Here is a 25487-nt window from a genome sequence, read left to right on the forward strand (position 1 = left end):
TGTGCCTAATGCTTTTGTATCAAGCTAAGGAAGCTCCAATTGACCCATGGCTCACACCAGAACCAGAAAATGTGATGATTTATAAGCACAGGAAGGCTAAATGGGATCTGAAGACCAAAAGCCCAAGTGAAACCATATATTAAACAAAGGAAACTGAGACAACAGAAGGAAAATGAACAGACTGTGTGTGTGTATTGTTATGTGGAAGGCAGGATTAATTAATTTCTTTACTTCTATAGATGGCTTTCTGCATTCTGTCATTTTGCATCTCAGAAGCCAAATTCTGAAATGTATTGGGCATCTTAATTCACCATGCTACGTTACAATGAGGTCTAGAAACTTGGGAAGCAGGAGTTCAACCCTTCGCCTGTTTGACTATTCAATGTCTTTGGATGATCCTCTATCACTTTGCTATATGTCCATTCTCCCCCCCCCCCCACCCCCCATGTCTATTGCTACTTTTTATGATGTTAACTTTTATATCCATTCACCTCCTTGTTAAGTACATTCAACCACTTAGCCTCTATAATGGATTCCACACATGCACCATCTTTTGCATAATGAAATGTCTTCTCTTTTCAATCCTAATTATACTGATGTGGTGACCACTGGTTCGCTATCCCGAAAGGCAGACATAATATCCTCCACACATCCAGCTGACCCAGTCTTGTCTGAATTCTGTATTTTTAAATGAAATTCCATTTTGTTTTTCAGCACTCTGAGTACCGACCAAGTTGGCTCAATTTTTCCTCAGAAGGCAGTGAATCTGTCTAGTGAACCAACAGTTCTCTCAGTCTATGGTGAATCAAAACTGCTCTACTTTGGGTGTTGAGACAGACAAGTCTGCTGTTTCCATGCCCTATTGTGATAATTATAGATAACTGGCAACTTGAAAGTTCTGAATAAAAAATCAGAAGGCCATAAGCATGGTTTTAGTCATTGGAATATAATGGTGTTATCCTTTCTGGGATATTAGTCATGCTGACTAGCCTATGGGAAGTGCAGACCACATGTACCTCATCGAAACATTGTCTTAATGTATCAGAGTCCTTTGCAAATTGGGCACAAAGTATTCCCATAGCCAATGCCCCCAAACTATCATCCATTGCTTTGATCCTTTGCAAGGGAACAGATATTGGGCAGTGGGAGCAATGTCAAAGTGACTGAATCCTAAGAGTTGAAGAATTTTCTGCAGAAATTATTATCTAAGAGGAGGTCTGGAATGAGGGGACATTGTTTCAAAATAAAGAACTGGTCATTTAAGATAGGTGTAAGTCAAAATTCCTTCTCACGTGGGTGGTGAATCCTTGTAATTTCTTATCCAGAGGGTATTGGAGGTTGGATTATTAAATGGATTTAAGATGGCGGTACATACACACTTGACAGATCAGAGAATTGAAGGCTATGCAGAATTAAGGTCTGCAGCAGACCTGAGGGGTTGAGTGGTTTAAACCTTTTCCTATTTTTTGTATTCCACTGTCCCAGCTTTTCTTGACCTACTGTGTGACCTTCCCAGAAGCCCCAATGGGATCCGAATCTGACCACATTTGAATACTTCAAACATCTTGATCAACTCATCCAAAACTTCATGAAGCTATCATCTCAGAGATCAGGCGATAGTCTGTTCCCACCTTGTCAGTTCCTCCTTCAGTTGGCTGGGATCTGGTGGGAAGAACTTCACTACAAACTGGAACAGAACGTTCTTCTCACCTATTCAAAAGAAAAGAGAGACACAAAAGACTGCTGATGGTGGTATCTGGAGCAAGAAAAAGGGAACTGTTAGTTCCATTACCCAATGGCATGAATTTTCCAACCTCCCGAAGTTTGTATTGAGTGGAAGACCTAGTCTACTATGTTCCACAGTTACAGTAACTGTGGTTTGGGACAGATTTAATCCTTGGTCTTCAGTTATAAAATGACACCTGTTCCCTTGCATACTGGGCCTTCGTACTTTAGACTCTGGACTCAAATCTACGGAGGAAGTTTGCTCCTTTTATCACCAAAAACAGAAAATGCTGGAAACACTCATCAGATCAGATAGAATCTGTGGAGGAAGGGAGTTAGTGGTTTTCCTTAGCTGTATAGAAATGCATCTCAGTTATCTCCAGGTATTTGTTTTTGAAAGCAAGAGATCCTCACCAGTGTCACATATGACAATCAAAATAACGGCCATTTACATTAGAGTTGATTGTGAAGTACAGGGATTTGTGTCTCCACTGCCTTTCTCATGTCATGTGACAGAGAGGTACACTGAAAGCAGGAAAGCAGGAATACACATAATAACTAACACAGAACCTGCTTCTTTATGTTCATTAAAGTTAAATTTTCAATAAGAATAAATCTTAATTTAATTGAAGGTGCATTTAATCCTATCTAGGATAGTCCTGTTTAGAACAGAGGCCAGGATTGGCTCCACCCAACTAAAGCAGTCATTGCCTATCATAGGTCAGGGAGTAAACCCCTTTAATTTAACTCTGAGGAGTGAAGGCCAAGCAGGGAGGTGGAGTGGAGCTTAATGAACATAGGGCCTGACCATCCTAAACCTGGCAGTAACATAGGCTGGAGGGATGCTGGAGTTACTGCTGTTGATAAAGACACTGCCTTGGTTACAGTGATCTCTGCCATAATACCAATGTTGGCTCAGCAGAGTTATAATGACTATGCTGGGCGAGTGAATCAATTTCAGTGCCACCCTCTCTCACTCTAAAGCAAACTCAAGTGAATCTGGTCATGAAATCTGTTGGGACACCATGATGTTTCGGGTCAGGCCCAGTTGGGTCATTGCTTTTCACGTGCACATCTTCAATGTGTTGACGTGATGAAGTTATCTGTAGGGATGGTATGAAGTTATCTGTAGGGATGGTATGGTCTTCACTGTACTACTGTGCATGGGACAATAATTATCCGATTTAATTTACCAAGTTTAATTTGGAACAACAGAAAGAGCAGTCAAGAAATACACAACAAATTACCCAGGGCTCATGTCAGTCATGTCCCTTGTGTACATAGTACAGCTCAGGAACAGAGCCCTCAGCCCTTGATGGCTGTACCATCCTAGTTAGTCGCACCTGCTGCCTGTGACCCATATCCCTTCATTCTCTGCCGGTTCACGTGGATGTCTAAGTTCTCCTTAAATGTTGCTACATATCTGCTTCCACTACTTCTCTGCTTAGCATGTTCCAAGCACCTACCACTTCCTGCACAACATCTTCAAACTTTCCTCCTCTCATCCTAAAGTCATGCCCTCTAGTATTTGACATTGCTTGGGTTAGATGGTTACACTGAAACAAGCAAACTTTCAGTCAGAAACTGCTGCAAACACTCAGCAGGTCAGGCGGCGTTGGCTGAAGAAAGAAGCGGAGATAATGCTTCAGCTTAATATCTTTAGGACAGAATGGGAAAAGGTTACATCCAAAGCAAGTACTGAGGCAGGGGACTGGGGTAAAGCAAGAAGGGAAAAGGGGGGCAAAAGTGAGGGCAAGCACACTCACTGTCTCAGTGCCAGCCTCCTACCCCTGCATAACCTGCGGCATTGTAAAAATACACACAGCATCTTGGGAGACAACACTTGCTCAGGTCCAGAGTGATAGTCCAACCAGTCCCACACTTGTTGAGCATCCTGGTTTGGAAGGTCATGTATTGAGCTACCTATAGGAAAAGGTACACTGAATGAAAATTATTCTGCCCAAAATATAACTCAAGTGACATTTGCCCTTCAATTTGATTTCCTCATTGTTCCATGTACCTCGGTGAAGGTCATGCTGCACGGTTGAGAACGTGGACCACACATTCACAACTTAAAGCATCTTTTGGTGCTTCGGCAGAGCTCATTTCGAAACACTTACCTCTGATTTGTTTGAAAATGGGTTTTAGGGGATCCAACCAGACCTGAAAATAGACAAGAGTTTCAGATCAGTGTCATGTGACAGGGTAGTCTTCGCACATTCAGTAGATGATGAAAGGCCTGACATCAGGATTCCTGGTATGGGCTGAGATAGCTCTCTCCATGTTTGTGGATGTGAAACTTCCCAGAAGTTATGGGGTTAGGGAACGACCAGGCTGATGGCCTGTACAGCCAAGCGTTGTTCACATTAGCAGCTTTGTCCTTCTCCCAGAGTCATGCGTACACCAAGTAATGTCATACCACTTCTGACTGTAGTGAGATAAACCGGAGCAGGAAACTGATCATGCTGATGGCTGAGTCTTCACACCACACTCATCTGTTGCTTGTTTTACCTGGAACAGTAGTGGTGTTGAGTAATCAGCTAGAAAGCTCACTGCCCCCCAAAGTTCACAGAGTGGACTACAACTAACAGGAATGCTTCCTCCAGACTTAGCTGCTGAGGCTCCTTCAATAGGCGCCGCAGTGGGGATACTGTTGGCAGCTTTGCTTAATGGAATGGCCATAGCTGGCCATTCAGTGTGGGTCGAATATCTTGGGCAGGAGGCAAAGGAATGGCCCATCCCAGAGGTGACTACTCCCAATGACACCGGAACCTCTCTGATTGACAATGCAGTCATGGGCTCAGGTTTTCCAAGGGAGTAATCAGTGATATGTGGTAGTCTCTGGGAAGATCTTCACGCTCTCATGCCTGAATTGCTCTCCCTGTAGAGGTCAAGAGTACAATGACTCTATGTTTCCCTGCCACAAGTTCTTCCCAAACAGCCACAGCAGAACTCTGCTGTTCATCAGAATCAGAGTTGTGTCAGTAGAGGAATGAATTAACTGATTTTGATTTCATGGATTCATAAAGTCACACAGCCTGGTAACAGGATCTTTGGCTCAGCTAGTCCATGGCTAGCCTCATTTGCCCAATTGGCCCACGTCCCTGCTCTCCATGCGATTATGCAAACTGGTTTTGAATGTTGTTACTGTACCCGCCTCAGCTTGCTCCATATGTGCACGACCTTCTGTGTGAAGAAATTGACCCTCGGGTCGCTTTTACAGCTTTTACCTCTCAGCTTAAACCCATCACCTCTTGTTTTCATTTGCCTTCCCTGGAAAAGAAAGTGTCTATGACCCACATGATTGTCTGCCCCACTATAAACTCTCCCCTCAGTTTCCCACATTAGAACATAGGATGGTACAGCAAAGGAACAGAGCCCTCAGGCTGTAATGCCTGTGTTCTATATGATACTGAATTAAACAAAATTGCTTCTGCCTGCCCTCGCTGCATACTTATCTGTCTATCTAACAGCCTTTCAAACAGCATCATCAATCAGATCTGCTTCCAGCCACAAGACCATAAGAGCAGAATTAGGCCATTCAGCCCATTGAGTCTGCTCCACCACTCCACCGTCGCTGATCCCAGATCCCACTCAATGCCATACACCTGCCCTCTCACCATATCCCTTGATGCCCCAGCCAATCAGGAATCTATCAACCGTTGCTTTGAATATACCCACAGACTTGCCCTTCTCTGCAGTCTGTGGCAGTGCATTCCACAGATGCATTATTCGCTGGCTAAAAAAGTTCCTCCTTACCTCGTTTCTGAAAGGTTGCCCCTCAGTTTTGAGTCTGTGCCCTCTAGATCTTGGTACACCCACCATAGGAAACATCCTCTCCACATCCATCTTACCTAGACTTTTTAACATTTGATAGGTCTTAATGAGATCTCTACATATTCTTCTAAATTCCAGTGAGTACAGGCCCAAAGCTGCCAAACGCTTCTCATATGTTAACCCTTTCATTCTTGGAATTATCCTTGTGAACCTCCTCTGGGCTCTCTCCAATGACAATACATCCTTTCAGAGATAACTGGCCCAAAACCATTGACAATATTCCAAACGTGGCCTGACTAGCGTCTTAAAAGCCTCAGCATTATCTCCTTGCTTTTATATTCTATTCCCCTTGAAATAAATGTCAACATTGCTCTTGCCATCTTTACTACAGACTCAACCTGCAAATTAACTTTCTGGGAGTCTTGCACGAAGATTCCCAAGATCCTTTGTACCTCTGATGTTTGAATTTTCTCCCAATTTAGATAATAGTCCGCACTATTGTTCCTTTTATCAAAATGCATTATCATACATTCCCCAACACTGTATTCCATCTGCCACTTTTTTGCCCATTCTTCCAATTTGCCCAAGTCCTACTGCAATTACATTGCTTCCTCAGCACTACCTACCTCTCTACTTAACTTCGTATCATCTGCAAACTTTGCCACAAAGCCATCAATTCCACTACCTAAATCACTGACAAACAATGTGAAAAGTAGCAGTCCCAAGACTGACCCCCAAGGAATGCCACTAGTCATGGGCAGCCAACCAGAAAAGGCCCCTTTTATTCCAACTCACTGCCTCTTGCCTGTCAGCCATTCCTCTATCCATGCCAGTATCTTTCCTGTAACACCGTTGAGGTTTATCTTGTTAAGCAGCCTCATGTGAGGCACCTTATCAAATGTCTTCTCAAAATCTAAGTAAATGACATCCACTGCCTCTCCTTTGTCCACACTGCTTGTTAATTCCTCAAAGAATTCTAACAGATTTGTCAGGCAAGATTTCCCTTGACAGAAACCATGCCAACTTTAACTTATTTTATCATTAGTCTCCAAGCACCCTGAGAGCTCATCCTTAATAATGGGCTCCAAAACTTTCTCAACTACTGAGGTTAAGCTAACTGGCCTATAATTTCTTCTCTTTTGTCTTCCTCCCTTCTTAAAGAGTCGAGTGACATTTGGTCCCTTCTTGAAGAGTGGAGTCTAGTCCTCCGGGACCATGCTAGAATCAAGTGATTCTTGAAAGATCATGACCAATGCATCCAATATCTCTTCAGTAACCTCTCTCAGAACTTCGGGATATTGTCCATCTGGTCCAGGTGACTTATCCACCTTAAGACCTTTCAGTTTGCTTCGCACTTTTTCCTGTTCCCTGATACTCACGGAACTCTGGCACGTAGCTAGCGTCTTCCACAATGAAGACTGAAGGAAAGCACTTCCAGCACAACTGCTGGCAACCTGCTCAAGGCACCTTCTACTCTGAGTGTAAAAAAAAACTTATTCCACACAACTTTAAACTTTCTAACTCTCATTTTAAATGCATGTCTTCAGGTGTTTGAAAATTTTGTGCTGGGAGAAAGATTCGGACTGTCTACCCTACTAATGCCTCCTATAATTTGATAAATTTTAGTGAAGAATGCATGTTAATTTGGGCATTGGAGCACTATTGGTTCCCCACACATGCAGGCAACTATTTGCTGGACTTACAGATCCTTTCAGATTTCCCTTAACAACTTGGGCTCTTTATAGACGGAGAAGGTTTCCACGCCCTTGTGAATCTTGAGAAGAACTTCCTGCTGCGAATACCATGCTTCTGGGATGGGCATATGACTCCTCCTTCATTCTGGTAGATCTCTTCAATGGGGAAATGCATCCCAGTGGACAGGGACATGCTCGATTTTCTTACACCAATGCACTCCCCAATCTCAACCAGTAAGCACAGATAAAACTGCCACACAAGGACAAGGAAACTCATGGGAATGGCCACTGACCTTCTCAGAAGGTGACCATCTGCAAACGTTGAGACCTCATCACTGTGCCCTGCGCTGCACAACTTTGTAACAAAACCATAAGACATATGAGCAGAATTAGGCCATTCATCCCATCAAATCTGCCCTGACACTCAATCATGGCTGATTTAATCTCCCTCTTAACCCCATTCTCCTGCCTTCTTGTCTTAACCTTAAATGCCCTTAGTAATCAAGAATATATCAACATCCATTTTAAATATATCCATCTGTAGACACAGATAGGTATCTCTGACAAAATACGCCCTCTTGGAGATCAAAATGGTAATCGATGCGTGGAGCCAAGAGAGAAGGGGGAGATCTTCAATTGATATTTTGCACCTGTATTTACTTGGCAAACAGACACAGAGTCTGTAGAAGTGAAGAGAAGAGAAGCCAGAGAGTGGTAGTAGATGGTTGCCTCTCTGACTGGAGACCTGTGCCTAGTTGAGTGCCACAGGGATCAATGCTGGGTCCATTGTTGTTCATCATCTGTATCAATGATTTGCATGATAACGTGGTTAACTGATCATCAAATTTGTGGATGTCGTCAAGATAGGAAGTGTAGTGGACTGTGTGGAAGACAATCAGAGCTTGCCTTTGGATCCGGACCAGCTGGAAAAAGGGGCTGAAAAATGGCAGATGGCATTTAATGCAGACAAGTGCGAGGTGTTGCACTTTGGTAGGACCATCCAGAGTAGGTCTTATGCAGGGCACTCAGCAGTGTGGTATAACAAAGGGATGTGGGAATACAGATCCATAATTCATTGTAAGTGGCATCACAGGTAGATAAGTTGTAAAGAAAGCTTTTAGCATCTTAGCCTTCATAAATCAAAGTATTGAGTACAGGAGATGGGATGTTATGCTGAAGTTGTTTCAGACATTAGTGAGGCCTAGTTTGGACTATTATGTGCAGTTTTGGTCATCTCCCTAAAGGAAAATATGAATAAGATTGAAAGAGTAGAGAAAAAATTTACAAGGATGTTGTTGGGACTGGAGGACCTGAGTTAGAGGAAAAGTTTGAATTGGTCAGAATCCAAATCAGGTTTAGGTTGTGAAGTTTGTTAACTTAGAGGCAGCAGTACAATGCCATACATGATCATATAGAAAAATAAAAAAAATAAGTAAATCAATTACAAAAAGTATGTGTGTATATACATAAAATAGTTAAATTTTTAAAAAGTGCAAAAATGGAAATAATAAAAAAGTGAGGAGGTGATCATGAGTTCAATGTCCATTTAGGAATTGGATGGCAGAGGGGAAGAAGCTGTTCCTGAATTGCTGAGTGTGTGCCTTCAGGCTTCTGTACCACCTTCCTGTTGGTAACAGTGAGAAGAGGGCATGTCCTGGGTGGTGGGGGTCCTTAATAATGGATGCTTCCTTTCTGAAGCACCACTCCTTGAAGATGTCTTGGATAATATGGAGGCTAGTATCCAAAATGTAGCTGACTAATTTTACAACTTTCTGTAGCTTCTTTCAATCCTGTGCATAGCTCCCTTCCCCCCATACTAGAAAGTGAGTGCAGCCTATGAGAATTCTTTCTACGGTACATCTATAGAAGTTTTTGAGTGCTTTAGGTATCAAACCAATTCTCCTTAAACTCCTAATGAACTATAGTTGCTGTCTTGCCTTCTTAATAGCTAGCTGCATCGCTATGTTGGGACCAGGTTAGATCTTCAGAGATCTTGACACACAGGATCTCAAAATTGCTCATTCTCTCCATTTCTGATCCCTGTCATGAGGATTGGTTCATGTTCCCTCATCCTACTCCTTCAGAAGTCCACAATCAGCTCTTTGGTCTTACTGACGTTGAGTGCAAGGTTGTTGCTGTGACTCCACTCCACTAGTTGGTATATCTCCTTACTGTATGCCCTCTTGTCTCCAGCTGAGATTCTACCAACAATGGTTGTATCATCAGCAAATTTATAAATGATATTTGAGCTATACCTAGCCACACAGTCATGGGAATAGAGAGAGTAGAGTAGTGGGCTAAGAACACATTGCTGAGGTGCGCTGGTGTTGATCGTCAGCGAGGAGGAGATGTTATCACCAATTCACACAGATTGTGGTCTTCCAGTTAGGAAATCAAGGATCCAATTGCAGAGAGAGGTACAGAAGCCCAGGTTCTTCAACTTCTCAATCAGGATTGTGGGAATGATGGTATTAAATGCTGAGCTATAGTTGAAGAACAGCATTCTGATGTAGGTGTTTGTGTTGGCCAGGTGGTCTAAAGCCGTGTAAAGAGCCATTGAGATTGCATCTGCCGTTGACCTATTGTGGTGATAGACAAATTGCAATGGGTCCAGGTCCTTGCTGAGGTAAGAGTTCAGTCTAGTCACGACCAACCTGTAGATGTGAGTGCTACTGGGTGATAGTCATTAAGGTAGCTCACATTATTCTTCTTAAGCACTGGTATAATAGTTGCCTTTTTGAAACAGGTGAGAACTTCTGACCATAGCAATGAGAGGTTGAAAATGTCCTTGAATACACCTGCCAATTGGTTGGCACAAGTTTTCAGAGCCTTATCAGGTGCTCCATCGGGGCCTGCCTCCTTGCTAGGGTTCACCCTCCTGAAAGACAGCCTGACATCAGCCTCTGAGACAGAGATCACAGGGTTACTGGGTACAGCAGGGATCTTCACAGCAGTAGTTATATTCTCCCTTTCAAAGCGGGCACGGAAGGTGTTTGAGTTCATCTGGTAGTGAAGCATCACTGCCACTCATGCTATTAGGTTTCACTTTGTAGGAAATAACGTTCTGCCAGAGTTGACGTGCATCTGATGTCACCTCCAACCTCACTCGGTATTGTCTCTTTGCTATTGAAATAGCTCTCTGCAAGCCATACCTGGTTTTCTGGTACAGACCTGAGTTGCCAGACTTAAATGCCACAGATCGAGCCCTCGGCAGACGATGAACCTCCTGATTCATCCATGGCTTTTGCTTTGGGAATGTACGGCATGTTTTTGTAGGCACACACTCATCCACACAGGTTTTAACAAAAGTTGGTACTAACTGCAGCATACTCATCCAGGTTCAAAGATGAATCACTGACTATAGTCCAGTCCACCGATTCAAAGCAGTCTTGTAAGCACTCCTGTGCTTCCCTTGTCCATACCTTCCTGGTTCTCACTACTGGTGCTGCAGTCTTCAGCCTCTGCCTATACTCAGGGAGTAGCAGGTGATCAGACTTCCTGAAGTGAGAGTGTGGGATATCACAGTAAGCATTCTTAATAGTGGTGTAACAGTGGTACAAGTGTTTTGTTGATGATAATTGTTTAGTGACTTTTTCAAGCTGGCCTGGTTAAAATCCCCCAAAATGATTGTGAAAGGCATCAGGGGTGTGCTGTTTTGTGCATGCTGATCACATCCTTCAGATCATCTAGAACCTGCTTGGCATTGGCTGAGGTGGTTAGTACTTTATTCCTTTAAGATTGAGGGGAGATTTGATAGTGGTATACAAAATTATAGGAATATAGATAGGGTAAATGCAAGCAGGCTTTTTCCACTGAGGTTGGGTGGGACTACAACTAGAGGTCATGGGTTAAAGGTGAAAAATTTAATAACTTCATCACTCAGAGGGTTGTGACAGTGTGAAATGAGCTGCTAACGCAAGTGGTACATGTGAGTTTGATGTCAATGTTTAGGAGAAGTTTGGATAGTTACATGGATAGAAGAGTAGGAGGGCTTCGGTCAATGGGTTTGGGCAGTTTAAACAGTTTGGCACAGACTAGATGGGCCAAAGGTCCTGTTTCTGTGCTATACTTCTGTACGACTCACTGACTTTCATAATGAACTCCAACACTTTCCCAGCCACTGAAGTCAGGCTAACTGGCCTATAATTTCCTGCTTCCTGCCTCCCTCCCTTCTTAACCAGTGGTCTGGCACTTGTGATTTTCCAGTTCTCCAGAACCACTCCAGAATCCAGTGATTCTTGAAAGATCATTACTAATGCCTCCAGAATCTCTTGAGCTACCTTTTTCAGATCCCTGGCATGTGGTCCATCTGGTCCAGGTGACTTATCTATCAGCCTCCCAACCACCTTTCCCTTAGTAATCGTGACTATACTCACTTTTGCTCCTGATACTCTCAAATTTCTGGCATACAGCTGGTGTTTTCCACATTGAAGATTGATACAAAATACTTACTCAGTTTGTCAGAGATTTCTTTGTCCTCTATTACTCCTTCTCCAGTGTCATTTTCCAGTGGTCAATTTTACATGCTTGCCTCTCTTCTACTCTTTTGTATTTTTTATTATATTGGTTCTTATATATTATTGGCTTCATGTTTCATCTTTACTCTTCTTCTTTAGTTGCCTTTTGTGGTTTTTAAACACTTCCCATCTCTCTAGCTTCTACTATTTTTTGTTATATTGGATGCCCACACTTTGGTTTTTATGTTGTCTTTGGCTTCCTTTGTCAGCCACAGTTACCTCGTCCTTCCTTTAGAACGGTTCTTTGAGAAAAACTGATTCCCTGCTTTCTAAATTGGCCCCAGAAATTCCAGCCATTGCTTCTCTTCTGTCATCCCTGCTGGTGTCTGCTTCCAATCAACTATGGCCAGCTCCTCTCCCATGCCTCTGTAATTAACGTTACTCAGTTTTAATATCAAAACATCCAATTCTAACTTCTCTCTCTCAAACTGGTGGGTGAATTCTATCATACGATGATCACAGCCTCCTAAGGATTCCTTTTACCTTAAGCTCCCTAATCAAATGTGGTTCATTACACAACACACAATACAGAATTGCCTTTACCCCAGTGAGCTCCACCATAAGCTGTTCTAAAACACCACCCCATCAGCATTCTACAAATTCCTTCTCTTGGGATCTAGCACCCACCTAATTTTCCCAATCTACCTATATGTTGAAATCCCTATGACCATTATAACATTGTCCTTTTTACGTGCCTTTTCTATCTCCTGCTGTAACGTGTACTCCACATCCTGGCTACTGCCTAGAAATGCTTTGAGACTTTTACAGATGAAGTTAGTAACTACCATTCTAATAAACTGAAAAATTGCTTGTTTAGTACTTTTCAAACTTTTTCTTTGGGTTCGCGTTCGATTTGGTCTGAATATCAGTTCTCTAAACTTCATGTTGCTGCTAAGTTTGCCACCATTTGACTGAAAAAGGTCATCACTTACCATGTTCCCATGGCGATTGCTGAACTCCACACCAAAGTAGTCCTCTTCAACCAGTCTCAGGTGTTGGCAGATGCAACCAAAGAGGATCTTCCCAGTCGCTTTTTGCTGAAGAGGATGAAGGTTAGTGAAGGTTCAGTGCTGATTCAGTGGCAATGAATTCACCAAAAGAACAACATCAGATAATAGGAGCTGGAGTAAATCATACGTCCCCTCAAACCTGTTCACAGTGGATCCTGGACCTGGTTCATCTTTTAAGTCTAATCCTAAATCAGGTTTCAGTATCCAAATAACTATCGGTCTCACCTTTGGATACACTTAACAACTGAGCGTTCATGTCCCTGTGAAACAGAGGACAGCTAGCTTTGCTGCTCCATAGCACTGCCAACTCAATACTCACTAGTCAGTGACCACCAGGAGAGGTAAGGGCATCAAGAAGTCAGTGCAGGGTACTCCCGTGGCCATTCACCTCAGCAACAACCACACACCTTTGGATGCTGCTGGAGGGGATGACCCATCAGGGCGTGGAAGCAGCAGCCAGGGTGGTGGAACTGTGGCCGGGTGTGAGGATCAAGAGGGAAGGACAAAGTCAGGCGGTGTGGTAGTGATAGGGGACTCAGGAGTAAGGGGGATAGACAGGACATTCTGAGGCCACAAGAGAGACACCAGAATGTTGGGTTGCCTCCTGGGTGTTAAGGTCCAGGATGTATCAGAGAGGCTGTAGGATATTCTCAAGGGGGAGGAGGAACAGCCAGAGGTTGTGGTGCATATTGGTACCAATGACATAGGCAGAAAAGGGAAGCAGTCTTACACAGTGAGTATATAGAGTTAGGGAAGAGGCTAAAGAAAAGCCTCTTACTTCCAAGATAGTAATCTCCAGGTTGCTCCCTGTGCCATGGGCTAGTACAAGTAGGAATGGGGTGAGAATGGATGAATGAGTGGCTGAGGTGATGGTGCAGGGGACAGGGTGGTTAGGAAGTCTTATGGTAATGTTGCTTTTATGAGTTGAGGCATTGAGTTCAAAAGTCAAGAGGTTATGTTACAACTTAATAAAACTCTGGATAGGCCACATCTGGAGTATTGCGTACAGTTCTGGTCACCCAACTATCCCACTATAGAAGGCTTCGGAGAGGGTACAGAAGAGCTTTACCAGGATGCTGCCTGGTATAGAGGGCATGTGGTATCATGAGAGGCAGGACAAACTTGGGTTGTTTCCTTTGGACTGGTGAAGGCTGAGGGGAGATCTGATAAACGTTTATAAGATTCTGAGAGCATAGGTAGAGTAGACAGGGAGTGTCTGTTTCCTGGGGCAGAGATGTCTAATATCAGGGGGCATGCATTGAAGCTGAGAGGGGTAGGTTCAAAGTGGTTGTGAAGGCTAAGCTTTTCATTCAGAGAGTGGAGGATGCCTGGAGTGCACTGCCTGGTATAGTGGTAGAGGCAAATACATTAGAGGCTTCTAAGAGACGTTCAGATAGACACATGAATGTGAGGAAGATGGAGGGATATGGACCTGATGTAGGTAGGAGGGATTAATTTTTTGGGGGGGGGTTTGATTTATTTTTTACCTGGTTCAGCACAACATTGTGGGCTGAAGGGTCTGTTCTTGTGCAGTGCTCTCCAATATTCTAACTCAGGTTCAATCTTGATCTCTGTGCAGTCTGCGTGACGTTTCCACCTTCTCCCTGTGACCATGCAGGTTTCGCCAGAGGTGCTCCAGTTTCTGAGTTGCAGATTGACGGGTTAATTGGTCATGTATGTTGATGGGCATGAGGATGGATTAAAAAGAGGGGGAATGGAATTTATGGGATGGCTCTAGATGTGGGCATAGACACACTGGGCCAAATGTCATCCTTCTAACTCATAAAGAAAACATGAGGGTTCCGTCCCCCTGCACAAAGTGCAATGCAAGACTTTAGACAATAGACAATAGGTGCAGGAGTAGGCCATTCAGCCTTTTGAACCAGCACTGCCATTCACTGTGATCATGGCTGATCATCCACAATCAGTATCCAGTTCCTGCCTTATCCCCATAACCTTTGACTCCGCTATCTTTAAGAGCTCTATCCATCTCTTTCTTGAAAGCATCTAGAGACTTGGCCTCCACTGCCTTCTGGGGCAGAGTATTCCATATATCCACCACTCTCTGAGTGAAAAAGTTTTTTCCTCAACTCCGTTCTAAAAGGCCTACCCTTTATTCCTAAACTGTGGCCTCTGGTTCTGGACTCACCCATCAGCGGGAACATGCTTCCTGCCTCCAGTGTGTCCAATCCCTTAATAACCTTATATGTTTCAATCAGATCCCCTCTCATCCTTCTAAATTCCAGTGTGTACAAGCCCAGTTGCTCCAGTCTCTCAACATATGACAGTCCCACCACCCCGGGAATTAACCTTGTGAACCTGCGCTGCACTCCCTCAATAGCAAGAATGTCCTTCCTCAAATTTGGAGACCAAAACTGCACACAATACTCCAGGTGCGGTCTCACCAGGGCCCTGTACAGCTGCAGAAGGACCTCTTTGCTCCTATACTCAGTTCCCCTTGTTATGAAGGCCAGCATGCCATTAGCTTTCTTCACTGCCTGCTGTACCTGCATGCTTGCTTTCAGCGACTGATGTACAAGAACACCTAGATCTCGTTGTACTTTCCCTTTTCCTAACTTGACCACACTTAGATAATAATCTGCCTTCCTGTTCTTACCACCAAAGTGGATAACCTCACATTTATCCACATTAAACTGCATCTGCCCACTCACCCAGCCTGTCCAAGTCACCCTGCATTCTCATAACATCCTCCTCAAATTTCACACTGCCACCCAGCTTTGTGTCATCTGCAAATTTGCTAATGTTACTTTTAATCCCTTAGTCTAAATCATTAATGTGTATTGTAAACAGCTGCGGTCCCAGCACTGAACCCTGTAGTACCCCACTGGTCACCACCTGCCATTCTGAAAGGGACCCGTTAATCGCTACTCTTTATTTTCTGTCAGCCAGCCAATTTTTAATCCATGTCAGTGCTCTGCCCCCAATACCATGTGCCCTAATTTTGCCCACTAATCTCCTATGTGGGACTTTATCAAAGGCTTTCTGAAAGTCCAGGTACACTACATTCACTGGCTCTCCCTTGTCCATTTTCATAGCTACATCCTCAAAAAATTGCAGAAGATTAGCCAAGCACGATTTCCTCTTCGTAAATCCATGCTGACTTGGACCAATCCTGTTACTGCTATCCAAATGTGTTGTAATTTCATCTTTTATAATTGACTCCGGCATCTTTCCCACCACCGACGTCAGGCTAACCTGATGGATTTTGAATCAATCAATGGCTAGCCTCTTTTTCAGGATCATCTATCTTGTGGACTCCCCAGCCTCTGTGTGCATTCCCTGTAAACAGGAAAGACTGCTTATTGGAGTGTTTGTTGAACCTGGAGGTTAGGTCGGAAGCATTTCATCACCATTTGAGGTGACATCATCAGTGCACAATTGACACCATATGAACGTCAGCTAGCCATGAGAAGACATGATCCTCTGTCACTCAGCTCGGTACATGAAGACCAAGAAGGAGACAAGTTCATCTGGGAAACTACAGAAATCCTGGCGGAAGCACAAAACAAGAAATCAAGAAAATTCTTTGAATCTTAGTTCTCAACGGAAGACTCTATGAACAAGAGTATTGAATTGGACACATTTTACAAATCTATGTGTCTGTGGGATTGGGGCCAAGGGGATAAGCCACAGGAATCAATGCTCACAACGACGGATAACCAGGGATACAGGCCAGCCGAAATCAGTCAGCTATCTGGTTGGCTGGGATGCAGCAGAGACTAGCGGCCAGTGAGACTAGCCAAACAGTCAGGACAATGAGTCAGACCAATATAAATGTAAATACTCCACAGAAACAACATTCAATTGCGCACTACCTCGAATGGTGATGAAACATTTGTCACCTAACCTCCTGACTCAGCAAACAACCAGTTAACCCGAGCTGCCAATGTTCTCTTTCATTTCACGGAAAGCTGGTACACACACAGTTTTATAGGAAGTTCCTCTAAAATGCCTTGAACTACCACATAACAATACCCATTATTGACTGAGCATGTCTGCCAATGTCAGCAGGTATTCACCCACAGACCAGCTCACCACTGTAGGTCTCCTTTGCACTGATTTGCAACGGGAAAACAAGCACAATTCCTTGCCAAGATAGAGACATGGAGTTCACAGTGCAGCTTTGTACAGATTTGCCTTCACCTGACCTGGTCAGTAAAAGGGGATGGACGTCTCCAGGATCAGCCAATCAGCTGCTGTCCCTCTAATGAGTTAGAGGCTACAGCTGCATCTCCATGTTGTGAGTGCCCCTCTTGACCATGTCTCATCTGAAAGCATCATTTTTCTCGACGGTTGATCAGGACAGGACTGCGCAAGTGTGTGTAAGTCAGTCCGTGAGGCAGCGGGAGTATTTAAAAGAGAGCAGTTTGATGGAGCGGGTGACGGAGTAGAGGGAGACAGAGTAGGAAAGCTCTGTCTCGAGAGGCTTCGGCGAGCAGAGGCTGAGGACGAGCTTCATTCCAAGTGAGAAAAGGCCGGGTAAGTTCCTTTGTAAGGAGAACGGTCTGCAGTGGTATTTTATATGAAACAAGGAAGGCGGTGAGGCTGTAGCAAATTGGGTAGGTCATGACAGCTGAGATCGGCCCCGTGGTTTGTCCTCCTGCAGCATGTGGGAAATCAGGGATACTTCCAGTGTCCCTGACGACTACGTGTACAGGAAATGTGTCCAGCTGCAGCTTCTGGCAGACCGCATTGAGCAGCTGGAGCTGCGAATGGATTCATACTGGAGCATCCACAATGCTCCAAAAGCCGTGAATAGCATGTTCAGTGAGTTGGCCACACTGCAGGTAAAGGCTACACAGGCAGAAAGGGAATGGGTGACCACTAAACAGCGTAGCAGTAGGCAGGTAGTGCAGGGTCCCCTGAGGTCATCTCCCTCCGAAATAGATATAGTGTTTTGGATACTGTTGGGGGAGACGTCTCATCAGGGGAAGGCAGCAGCAGCTGAGTTCATGGCACCATGGGTGGCTCTGCGGCATAGGAGGGAAGGAAAAGGAGTGGGAGAGCTATAGTGATAGGGGATTTGATTGTAAGAGGAATAGATAGACGTTTCTGCGGCCGCAAACGAGACTCTAGGATGGTATGTGGCCTCCCTAGTGCAAGGGTCAAGGATGTCTCTGAGCGACTGCAGGACATTCTGGAGTCGGAGGGTGAACAGCCAGTGGTCATGGTGCACATAGGTACCAACGATATAGGTAAAAAATGGGATGAGGTCCTACACGGTGAATTTAGGGAGATAGGAGATAAACTAAACAGTAGGACCACAAAGGTAATAATCTCTGGATTACTACCAGTGCCACATGCTAGTCAGAGTAGAAATAGGAAGATATTTCAGATGAATACGTGGCTTGAAAAATGTGCAAGGGGGAGGGATTCAAATTTCTGGGGCATTGGAACCAGTTCTGGAGGAGGAGGGACCGATACAAGCAGGACGGTCTGCACCTGGGCTGGACTGGAAACCAATGTCCTAGGGGAAGCGTTTGCTACTGTTATTCAGGAGGATTTAAACTAATGTGGCAGGGGATGGGAACAAGTGCAGAGAGACAGAGGGGTGTAAAATGAGGGTAGAAGCAAAAAGTAGTAAGGTGAAAAGTAAAAGTGGCAGGCTGGCAAATCCAGGGCAAAAATCAAAAAGGGCCACTTTTCAACATAATTGTATAAGGGCTAAGAGTATTGTAAAAGCAAACCTGAAGGCTTTGTGTGTCAATGCCAGGAGCATTCGTAACAAGGTGGATGAATTGAATGTGCAGATAGTTATTAATGAATATGATATAGTTGGGATCACAGAGACATGGCTCCAGGGTGACCAAGGATCAGAGTTCAACATTCAGGGATATTCAATATTCAGGAGGGATAGACATGAAAGACAAGGAGGTGGGGTGGCATTGCTGGTTAGAGAGGAGATTAACGCAATAGAAAGGAAGGACATTAGCCGGGAGGATGTGGAATCAATATGGGTAGAGCTGCATAACACTATGGGGCAGAAAACGCTGGTGGGAGTTGTTTACAGGCCACCTAACAGTAGTAGTGAGGTTGGGGATGGCATTAAACAGGAAATTAGAAATGCATGCAATAAAGGAACAGCAATTATAATGGGTGACTTCAATCTACATATAGATTGGGTGAACCAAACTGGTAATGGTGCTGAGGAAGAGGATTTCTAGGAATGTATGTGGGAACCAACATGTCGAGGAACCAACTAGAGAGCAGGCCATTCTAGTCTGGGTATTGAGCAATGAGGAAGGGTTAGTTAGCAATCTTGTCGTGCGAGGCCCCTTGGGTAAGAGTGACCATAATATGGTGGAATTCTCCATTAAGATGGAGAGTGACATAGTTAATTCAGTAACAAAGGTTCTGAACTTAAAGAAGGGTAACTTTGAAGGTATGAGATGTGAATTAGCTAAGATAGACTGGCAAATGATACTTAAAGGGTTGACGGTGGATATGCAATGGCAAGCATTTAAAGATCGCATGGATGAACTACAACAATTGTTCATCCCAGTGTGGCAAAAGAATAAACCAGGGAAGGTAGTGCATCTGTGGCTGACAAGGGAAATTAGGGATAGTATCAATTCCAAAGAAGAAACGTACAAATTAGCCAGAAAAAGCAGCACACCTGAGGACTGGGAGAAATTCAGAGTACAGCAGAGGAGGACAAAGGGCTTAATTAGGAAAGGGAAAGAAGCTTATGAGAGAAAGATGGCAGGGATCATAAAAACTGACTGTAAAAGCTTTTATAGATATGAGAAAAGAAAAAGATTGGTTAAGACAAATGTAGGTCCCTTACAGTCAGAATGTAGGTCCCTTACAGGTGAGTTGATCATGGGGAACAAGGACATGGCAGACCAATTGAATAACTACTTTGGTTCTGTCTTCACTAAGGAGGACATAAATAATCTTCCGGAAATAGTAGGGGACCAAGGGTCCAGAGAGATGGAGGAACTGAGGGAAATACATGTTAGTAGGGAAGTGGTGTTAAGTAAATTGAAGGGATTAAAGGCAGATAAATCCCCAGGGCCAGATGGTCTGCATCCCAGAGTGCTTAAGGAAGTGGCCCAAGAAATAGTGGATGCATTAAGTGGCTAATGTAACCCCACTTTTTAAAAAAGGAGGGAGAGAGAAATTGGCGAATTATAGACCGGTAAGTCTGACATCGGTGGTGGGGAAAATGCTAGAGTCAGTTATCAAAGATGTGATTACAGCACATTTGGAAAGCGGTGAAATCATCGGACAAAGTCAGCATGGATTTGTGAAAGGAAAATCATGTCTGACGAATCTCATAGAATTTTTTGAGGATGTAACTAGTAGAGTGGATAGGGGAGAACTAGTGGATGTGGTATATTTGGATTTTCAAAAGGTTTTTGACAAGGTCCCACACAGGAGATTAGTGTGCAAACTTAAAGCACACAGTATTGGGGGTAAGGTATTGATGTGGATAGAGAATTGGCTGGCTGACGGAAGCAAAGAGTGGGAATAATATGGACATTTTCAGAATGGCAAGCAGTGACTAGTGGGGTACCGCAAGGCTCAGTGCTGGGACCCCAGTTGTTTACAATATATATTAATGACTTGGATGAGGGAATTAAATGCAGCATTTCCAAGTTTGCGGATGACACGAAGCTGGGCGGCAGTGTTAGCTGTGAGGAGGATGCTAAGAGGATGCAGGGTGACTTGGATAGGTTAGGTGGGTGGGCAAATTCATGGCAGATGCAATTTAATGTGGATAAATGTGAGGTTATCCACTTTGGTGGCAAGAACAGGAAAACAGATTATTATCTGAATGGTGGCGAATTAGGAAAAGGGGAGGTGCAACGAGACCTGGGTGTCATTGTACACCAGTCATTGAAAGTGGGCATGCAGGTACAGCATGCGGTGAAAAAGGCGAATGGTATGCTGGCATTCATAGCACGAGGATTCGAGTACAGGAAAAGGGAGGTACCACTGCAGTTGTACAAGGCCTTGGTGAGACCATACCTGGACTATTGTGTGCAGTTTTGGTCCCCTAATCTGAGGAAAGACATTCTTGCCATAGAGGGAGTACAAAGAAGGTTCACCAGATTGATTCCTGGGATGGCAGGACTTTCATATGATGAAAGAATGGATCGACTAGGCTTGTACTCTCTGGAGTTTAGAAGATTGAGGGGGGATCTGATTGAAATGTATAAAATCCTAAAGGGATTGGACAGGCTAGATGCAGGAAGATTGTCCCTGATGTTGGGGAAGTCCAGAACGAGGGGTCACAGTTTGAGGATAAAGAGGAAGCCTTTTAGGACCGAGATGAGGAAAAACTTCTTCACACAGAGAGTGGTGAATCTGTGGAATTCTCTGCCACGGGAAACAGTTGAGGCCAGTTCATTGGCTATATTTAAGAGGGAGTTACATATGGTCCTTGTGGCTAAAGGGATCAGGGGGTATGGAGGGAAGGCAGGTACAGGGTTCTGAGTTGGATAATCAGCCATGATCGTACTGAATGGCTGTGCAGGCTCGAAGGGCCGAATGGCCTACTCCTGCACCTATTTTCTATGTTTCTATGTTTCTATCATCTTTTTATAAAGATTGGCTTTATTTGTCACATGTACATCAAAGCATAGCAAGAAAGATGTTATTGGCATCACATCAAATCAGTGAGGATTATGTTGGGAAGCTCTCAAGTGTCATCACACTTCTGGTGTCAACGTAGCATGCCCACAACCCATTAACCCTAACCGCACATCTTTTTGGAACATGAGAGGAAATTGGAGCGCCCAGAAGAAACCTACATGGTCATAGGAGAATTTAAACGCAAACAGGAATTCTGCAGATGCTGGAAATTCAAGCAACACACATCAAAGTTGCTGGTGAACGCAGCAGGCCAAGCAGCATCTCTAGGAAGAGGCGCAGTCGACGTTTCAGGCCGAGACCCTTCGTCAGGACTAACTGAAGGAAGAGTGAGTAAGAGATTTGAAAGCTGGAGGGGGAGGGGGAGATCCAAAATGATAGGAGAAGACAGGAGGGGGAGGGATAGAGCCAAGAGCTGGACAGGTGATAGGCAAAAGGGGATACGAGAGGATCATGGGACAGGAGGTCCGGGAAGAAAGACGGTGGGGGGGGGACCCAGAGGATGGGCAAGATGTATATTCAGAGGGACAGAGGGAGAAAAAGGAGAGTGAGAGAAAGAATGTGTGCATAAAAATAAGTAAAAGATGGGGTACGAGGGGGGAGGTGGGGCCTTAGCGGAAGTTAGAGAAGTCGATGTTCATACCATCAGGTTGGAGGCTACCCAAACGGAATATAAGGTGTTGTTCCTCCAACCTGAGTGTGGCTTCATCTTTACAGTAGAGGAGGCCGTGGATAGACATGTCAGAATGGGAATGGGATGTGGAATTAAAATGTGTGGCCACTGGGAGATCCTGCTTTCTCTGGCGGACAGAGCGTAGATGTTCAGCAAAGCGGTCTCCCAGTCTGCGTCAGGTCTCGCCAATATATAAAAGGCCACATCGGGAGCACCGGACGCAGTATATCACCCCAGTCGACTCACAGGTGAAGTGTTGCCTCACCTGGAAGGACTGTTTGGGGCCCTGAATGGTGGTAAGGGAGGAAGTGTAAGGGCATGTGTAGCACTTGTTCCGCTTACACGGATAAGTGCCAGGAGGGAGATCAGTGGGGAGGGATGGGGGGGGCGAATGGACAAGGGAGTTGTGTAGGGAGCGATCCCTGCGGAATGTAGAGAGAGGTGGGGAGGGAAAGATTTGCTTAGTGGTGGGATCCCGTTGGAGGTGGCGGAAGTTACGGAGAATAATATGTTGGACCCAGAGGCTGGTGGGGTGGTAGGTGAGGACCAGGGGAACCTTATTCCTAGTGGGGTGGCGGGAGGATGGAGTGAGAGCAGATGTACGTGAAATGGGGGAGATGCGTTTAAGAGCAGAGTTGATTGTGGAGGATGGGAAGCCCCTTTCTTTAAAAAAGGAAGACATCTCCCTCATCCTAGAATGAAAAGCCTCATCCTGAGAGCAGATGCGGCGGAGACAGAGGAATTGCGAGAAGGGGATGGCGTTTTTGCAAGAGACAGGGTGAGAAGAGCTTTATCCGCTCAGGGGATCTCCCATCCACTGCTACCAACCTTATAGTTCCCACACCCGCACTTCCCATTTCTACCTCCTACCCAAGATCCACAAACCTGCCTGTCCTGGCCGACCTATTGTCTCAGCTTGCTCCTGCCCCACCGAACTCATTTCTGCATACCTCGACACAGTTTTATCACCCCTTGTTCAATCCCTTCCTACCTATGTTCGTAACACTTCTCACGCTCTTAAACTTTTCGATGATTTTAAGTTCCCTGGCCCGCACCGCTTTATTTTCACTATGGATGTCCAGTCCCTATATACTTCCATCCCCCATCAGGAAGGTCTCAAAGCTCTACGCTTCTTTTTGGATTCCAGACCTAATCAGTTCCCCTCTACCACCACTCTGCTCCATCTAGCGGAATTAGTCCTTACTCTTAATAATTTCTCCTTCGGCTCCTCCCACTTCCTCCAAACTAAAGGTGTAGCTATGGGCACCCGTATGGGTCCTAGCTATGCCTGCCTTTTTGTTGGGTTTGTGGAACAATCTATGTTCCGTGCCTATTCTGGTATCTGTCCCCCACTTTTCCTTCGCTACATCAACGACTGCATTGGCGCTGCTTCCTGCACGCATGCAGAACTCATTGACTTTATTAACTTTGCCTCCAACTTTCATCCTGCCCTCAAGTTTACCTGGTCCATTTCCGACACCTCCCTCCCCTTTCTAGATCTTTCTGTCTCTGTCTCTGGAGACAGCTTATCCACTGATGTCTACTATAAGCCTACTGACTCTCACAGCTATCTGGACTATTCCTCTTCTCACCCTGTCTCTTGCAAAAACGCCATCCCCTTCTCGCAATTCCTCCGTCTCCGCCGCATCTGCTCTCAGGATGAGGCTTTTCATTCTAGGACGAGGGAGATGTCTTCCTTTTTTAAAGAAAGAGGCTTCCCTTCCTCCACTATCAACTCTGCTCTTAAACGCATCTCCCCCATTTCACGTACATCTGCTCTCACTCCATCCTCCCGCCACCCCACTAGGAATAGGGTTCCCCTGGTCCTCACCTACCACCCCACCAGCCTCCGGGTCCAACATATTATTCTCCGTAACTTCCGCCACCTCCAACGGGATCCCACCACTAAGCAACTCTTTCCCCCACCCCCTCTCTCTGCATTCCACAGGGATCGCTCCCTACGCAACTCCCTTGTCCATTCGTTCCCCCCCATCCCTCCCCACTGATCTCCCTCCTGGCACTTATCCGTGTAAGCGGAACAAGTGCTACACATGCCCTTACACTTCCTCCCTTACCACCATTCAGGGCCCCAAACAGTCCTTCCAGGTGAGACAACACTTCACCTGTGAGTCGACTGGGGTGATATACTGCGTCCGGTGCTCCCGATGTGGCCTTTTATATATTGGCGAGACCCGACGCAGACTGGGAGACAGCTTTGCTGAACATCTACGCTCTGTCCGCCAGAGAAAGCAGGATCTCCCAGTGGCCACACATTTTAATTCCACATCCCATTCCCATTCTGACATGTCTATCCACGGCCTCCTCTACTGTAAAGATGAAGCCACACTCAGGTTGGAGGAACAACACCTTATATTCCGTCTGGGTAGCCTCCAACCTGATGGTATGAACATCAACTTCTCTAACTTCCGCTAAGGCCCCACCTCCCCCTCGTACCCCATCTGTTACTTATTTTTATGCACACATTCTTTCTCTCACTCTCCTTTTTCTCCCTCTGTCCCTCTGAATATACCTCTTGCTCATCCTCTGGGTCCCCCCCGCCCCTTGTTTTTCTTCCCGGACCTCCTGTCCCATGATCCTCTCGTATCCCCTTTTGCCTATCACCTGTCCAGCTCTTGGCTCTATCCCTCCCCCTCCTGTCTTCTCCTATCATTTTGGATCTCCCCCTCCCCCTCCAACTTTCAAATCCCTTACTCACTCTTCCTTCAGTTAGTCCTGACGAAGGGTCTCGGCGTGAAACGTCGACTGTACCGCTTCCTAGAGATGCTGCCTGGCCTGCTGCGTTCACCAGCAACTTTGATGTGTGTTGCTGGTCATAGGAGAAGATGCAAACTCCTTACAGACAGAGGCAGAAATCGAAGCCTGATATTACAGCTGGCAATGTAAAGTGTGGTGCTAAACATTACACTACCTTGCTGCCCTCTTATGAGATGAGATGACAACAATGTGGACGCTGGAATGTGGAGCAACACACAAAACGCTGAAGGAACTGGAGTGTTCAGGCTGCATTTATGGAGGGAAGTAAAGAATTGATGTTTTGGGTCAAGACCCTTTATCTGGACTCATAAGATGATGATGGCTTTGGCCTTGGAAGCAGTATTCAATTCATTCCCAATAAGTTGCTGCTCTCTGAGGAAAGAGCACAAAATGAGGCAATATTAGTAATGAGATGAGCCTGCAGAGAAACGTTTAGGGTGCTCCTAAATTGAAAAATTGAAGAAGTTGTCTGAGCATTGTCAGTTCAATAATGGGCTTAATGATGCACTAAGAGGTCATTTAGTTTGTGGAATCTCAAAGGAAGGCATTCAAAAACAGCTCCTAATGGAAGCACAACTGACATTTAAAAGAGCAGTTGAAATAGCTGTATCAATGGAAACAACAGATAGAGGCGCAATTGAGTTGCAGTCAGGAATGAAAGAGAGCGTGAACAAAATTGCAATGTTTAAACAAAAAC

At 45.0% G+C, this 25487-nt stretch overlaps 1 protein-coding gene across 1 annotated transcript in view; it reads right to left on the reverse strand.

Annotated features, from left to right (window-relative positions):
* Positions 1-467: 467 nt before the first annotated feature.
* LOC134353302 (FERM, ARHGEF and pleckstrin domain-containing protein 1-like) overlaps positions 468-25487 on the reverse strand; it is a 41504-nt gene continuing 16484 nt past the window's right edge. The window contains exons 3-5 of the mRNA XM_063061337.1: positions 12646-12750; positions 3846-3888; positions 468-1710 (exon numbers count right to left, since the gene is read on the reverse strand). Of these exons, the coding sequence (XP_062917407.1) occupies positions 1610-1710; positions 3846-3888; positions 12646-12750 (249 nt within the window). The 3' untranslated portion in view covers positions 468-1609. The remainder of the gene's footprint in view (positions 1711-3845; positions 3889-12645; positions 12751-25487) is intronic.

Source organism: Mobula hypostoma, chromosome 10 (genome assembly GCF_963921235.1).
Source record: "Mobula hypostoma chromosome 10, sMobHyp1.1, whole genome shotgun sequence".
In the NCBI taxonomy this organism is placed as follows: domain Eukaryota; kingdom Metazoa; phylum Chordata; class Chondrichthyes; order Myliobatiformes; family Myliobatidae; genus Mobula; species Mobula hypostoma.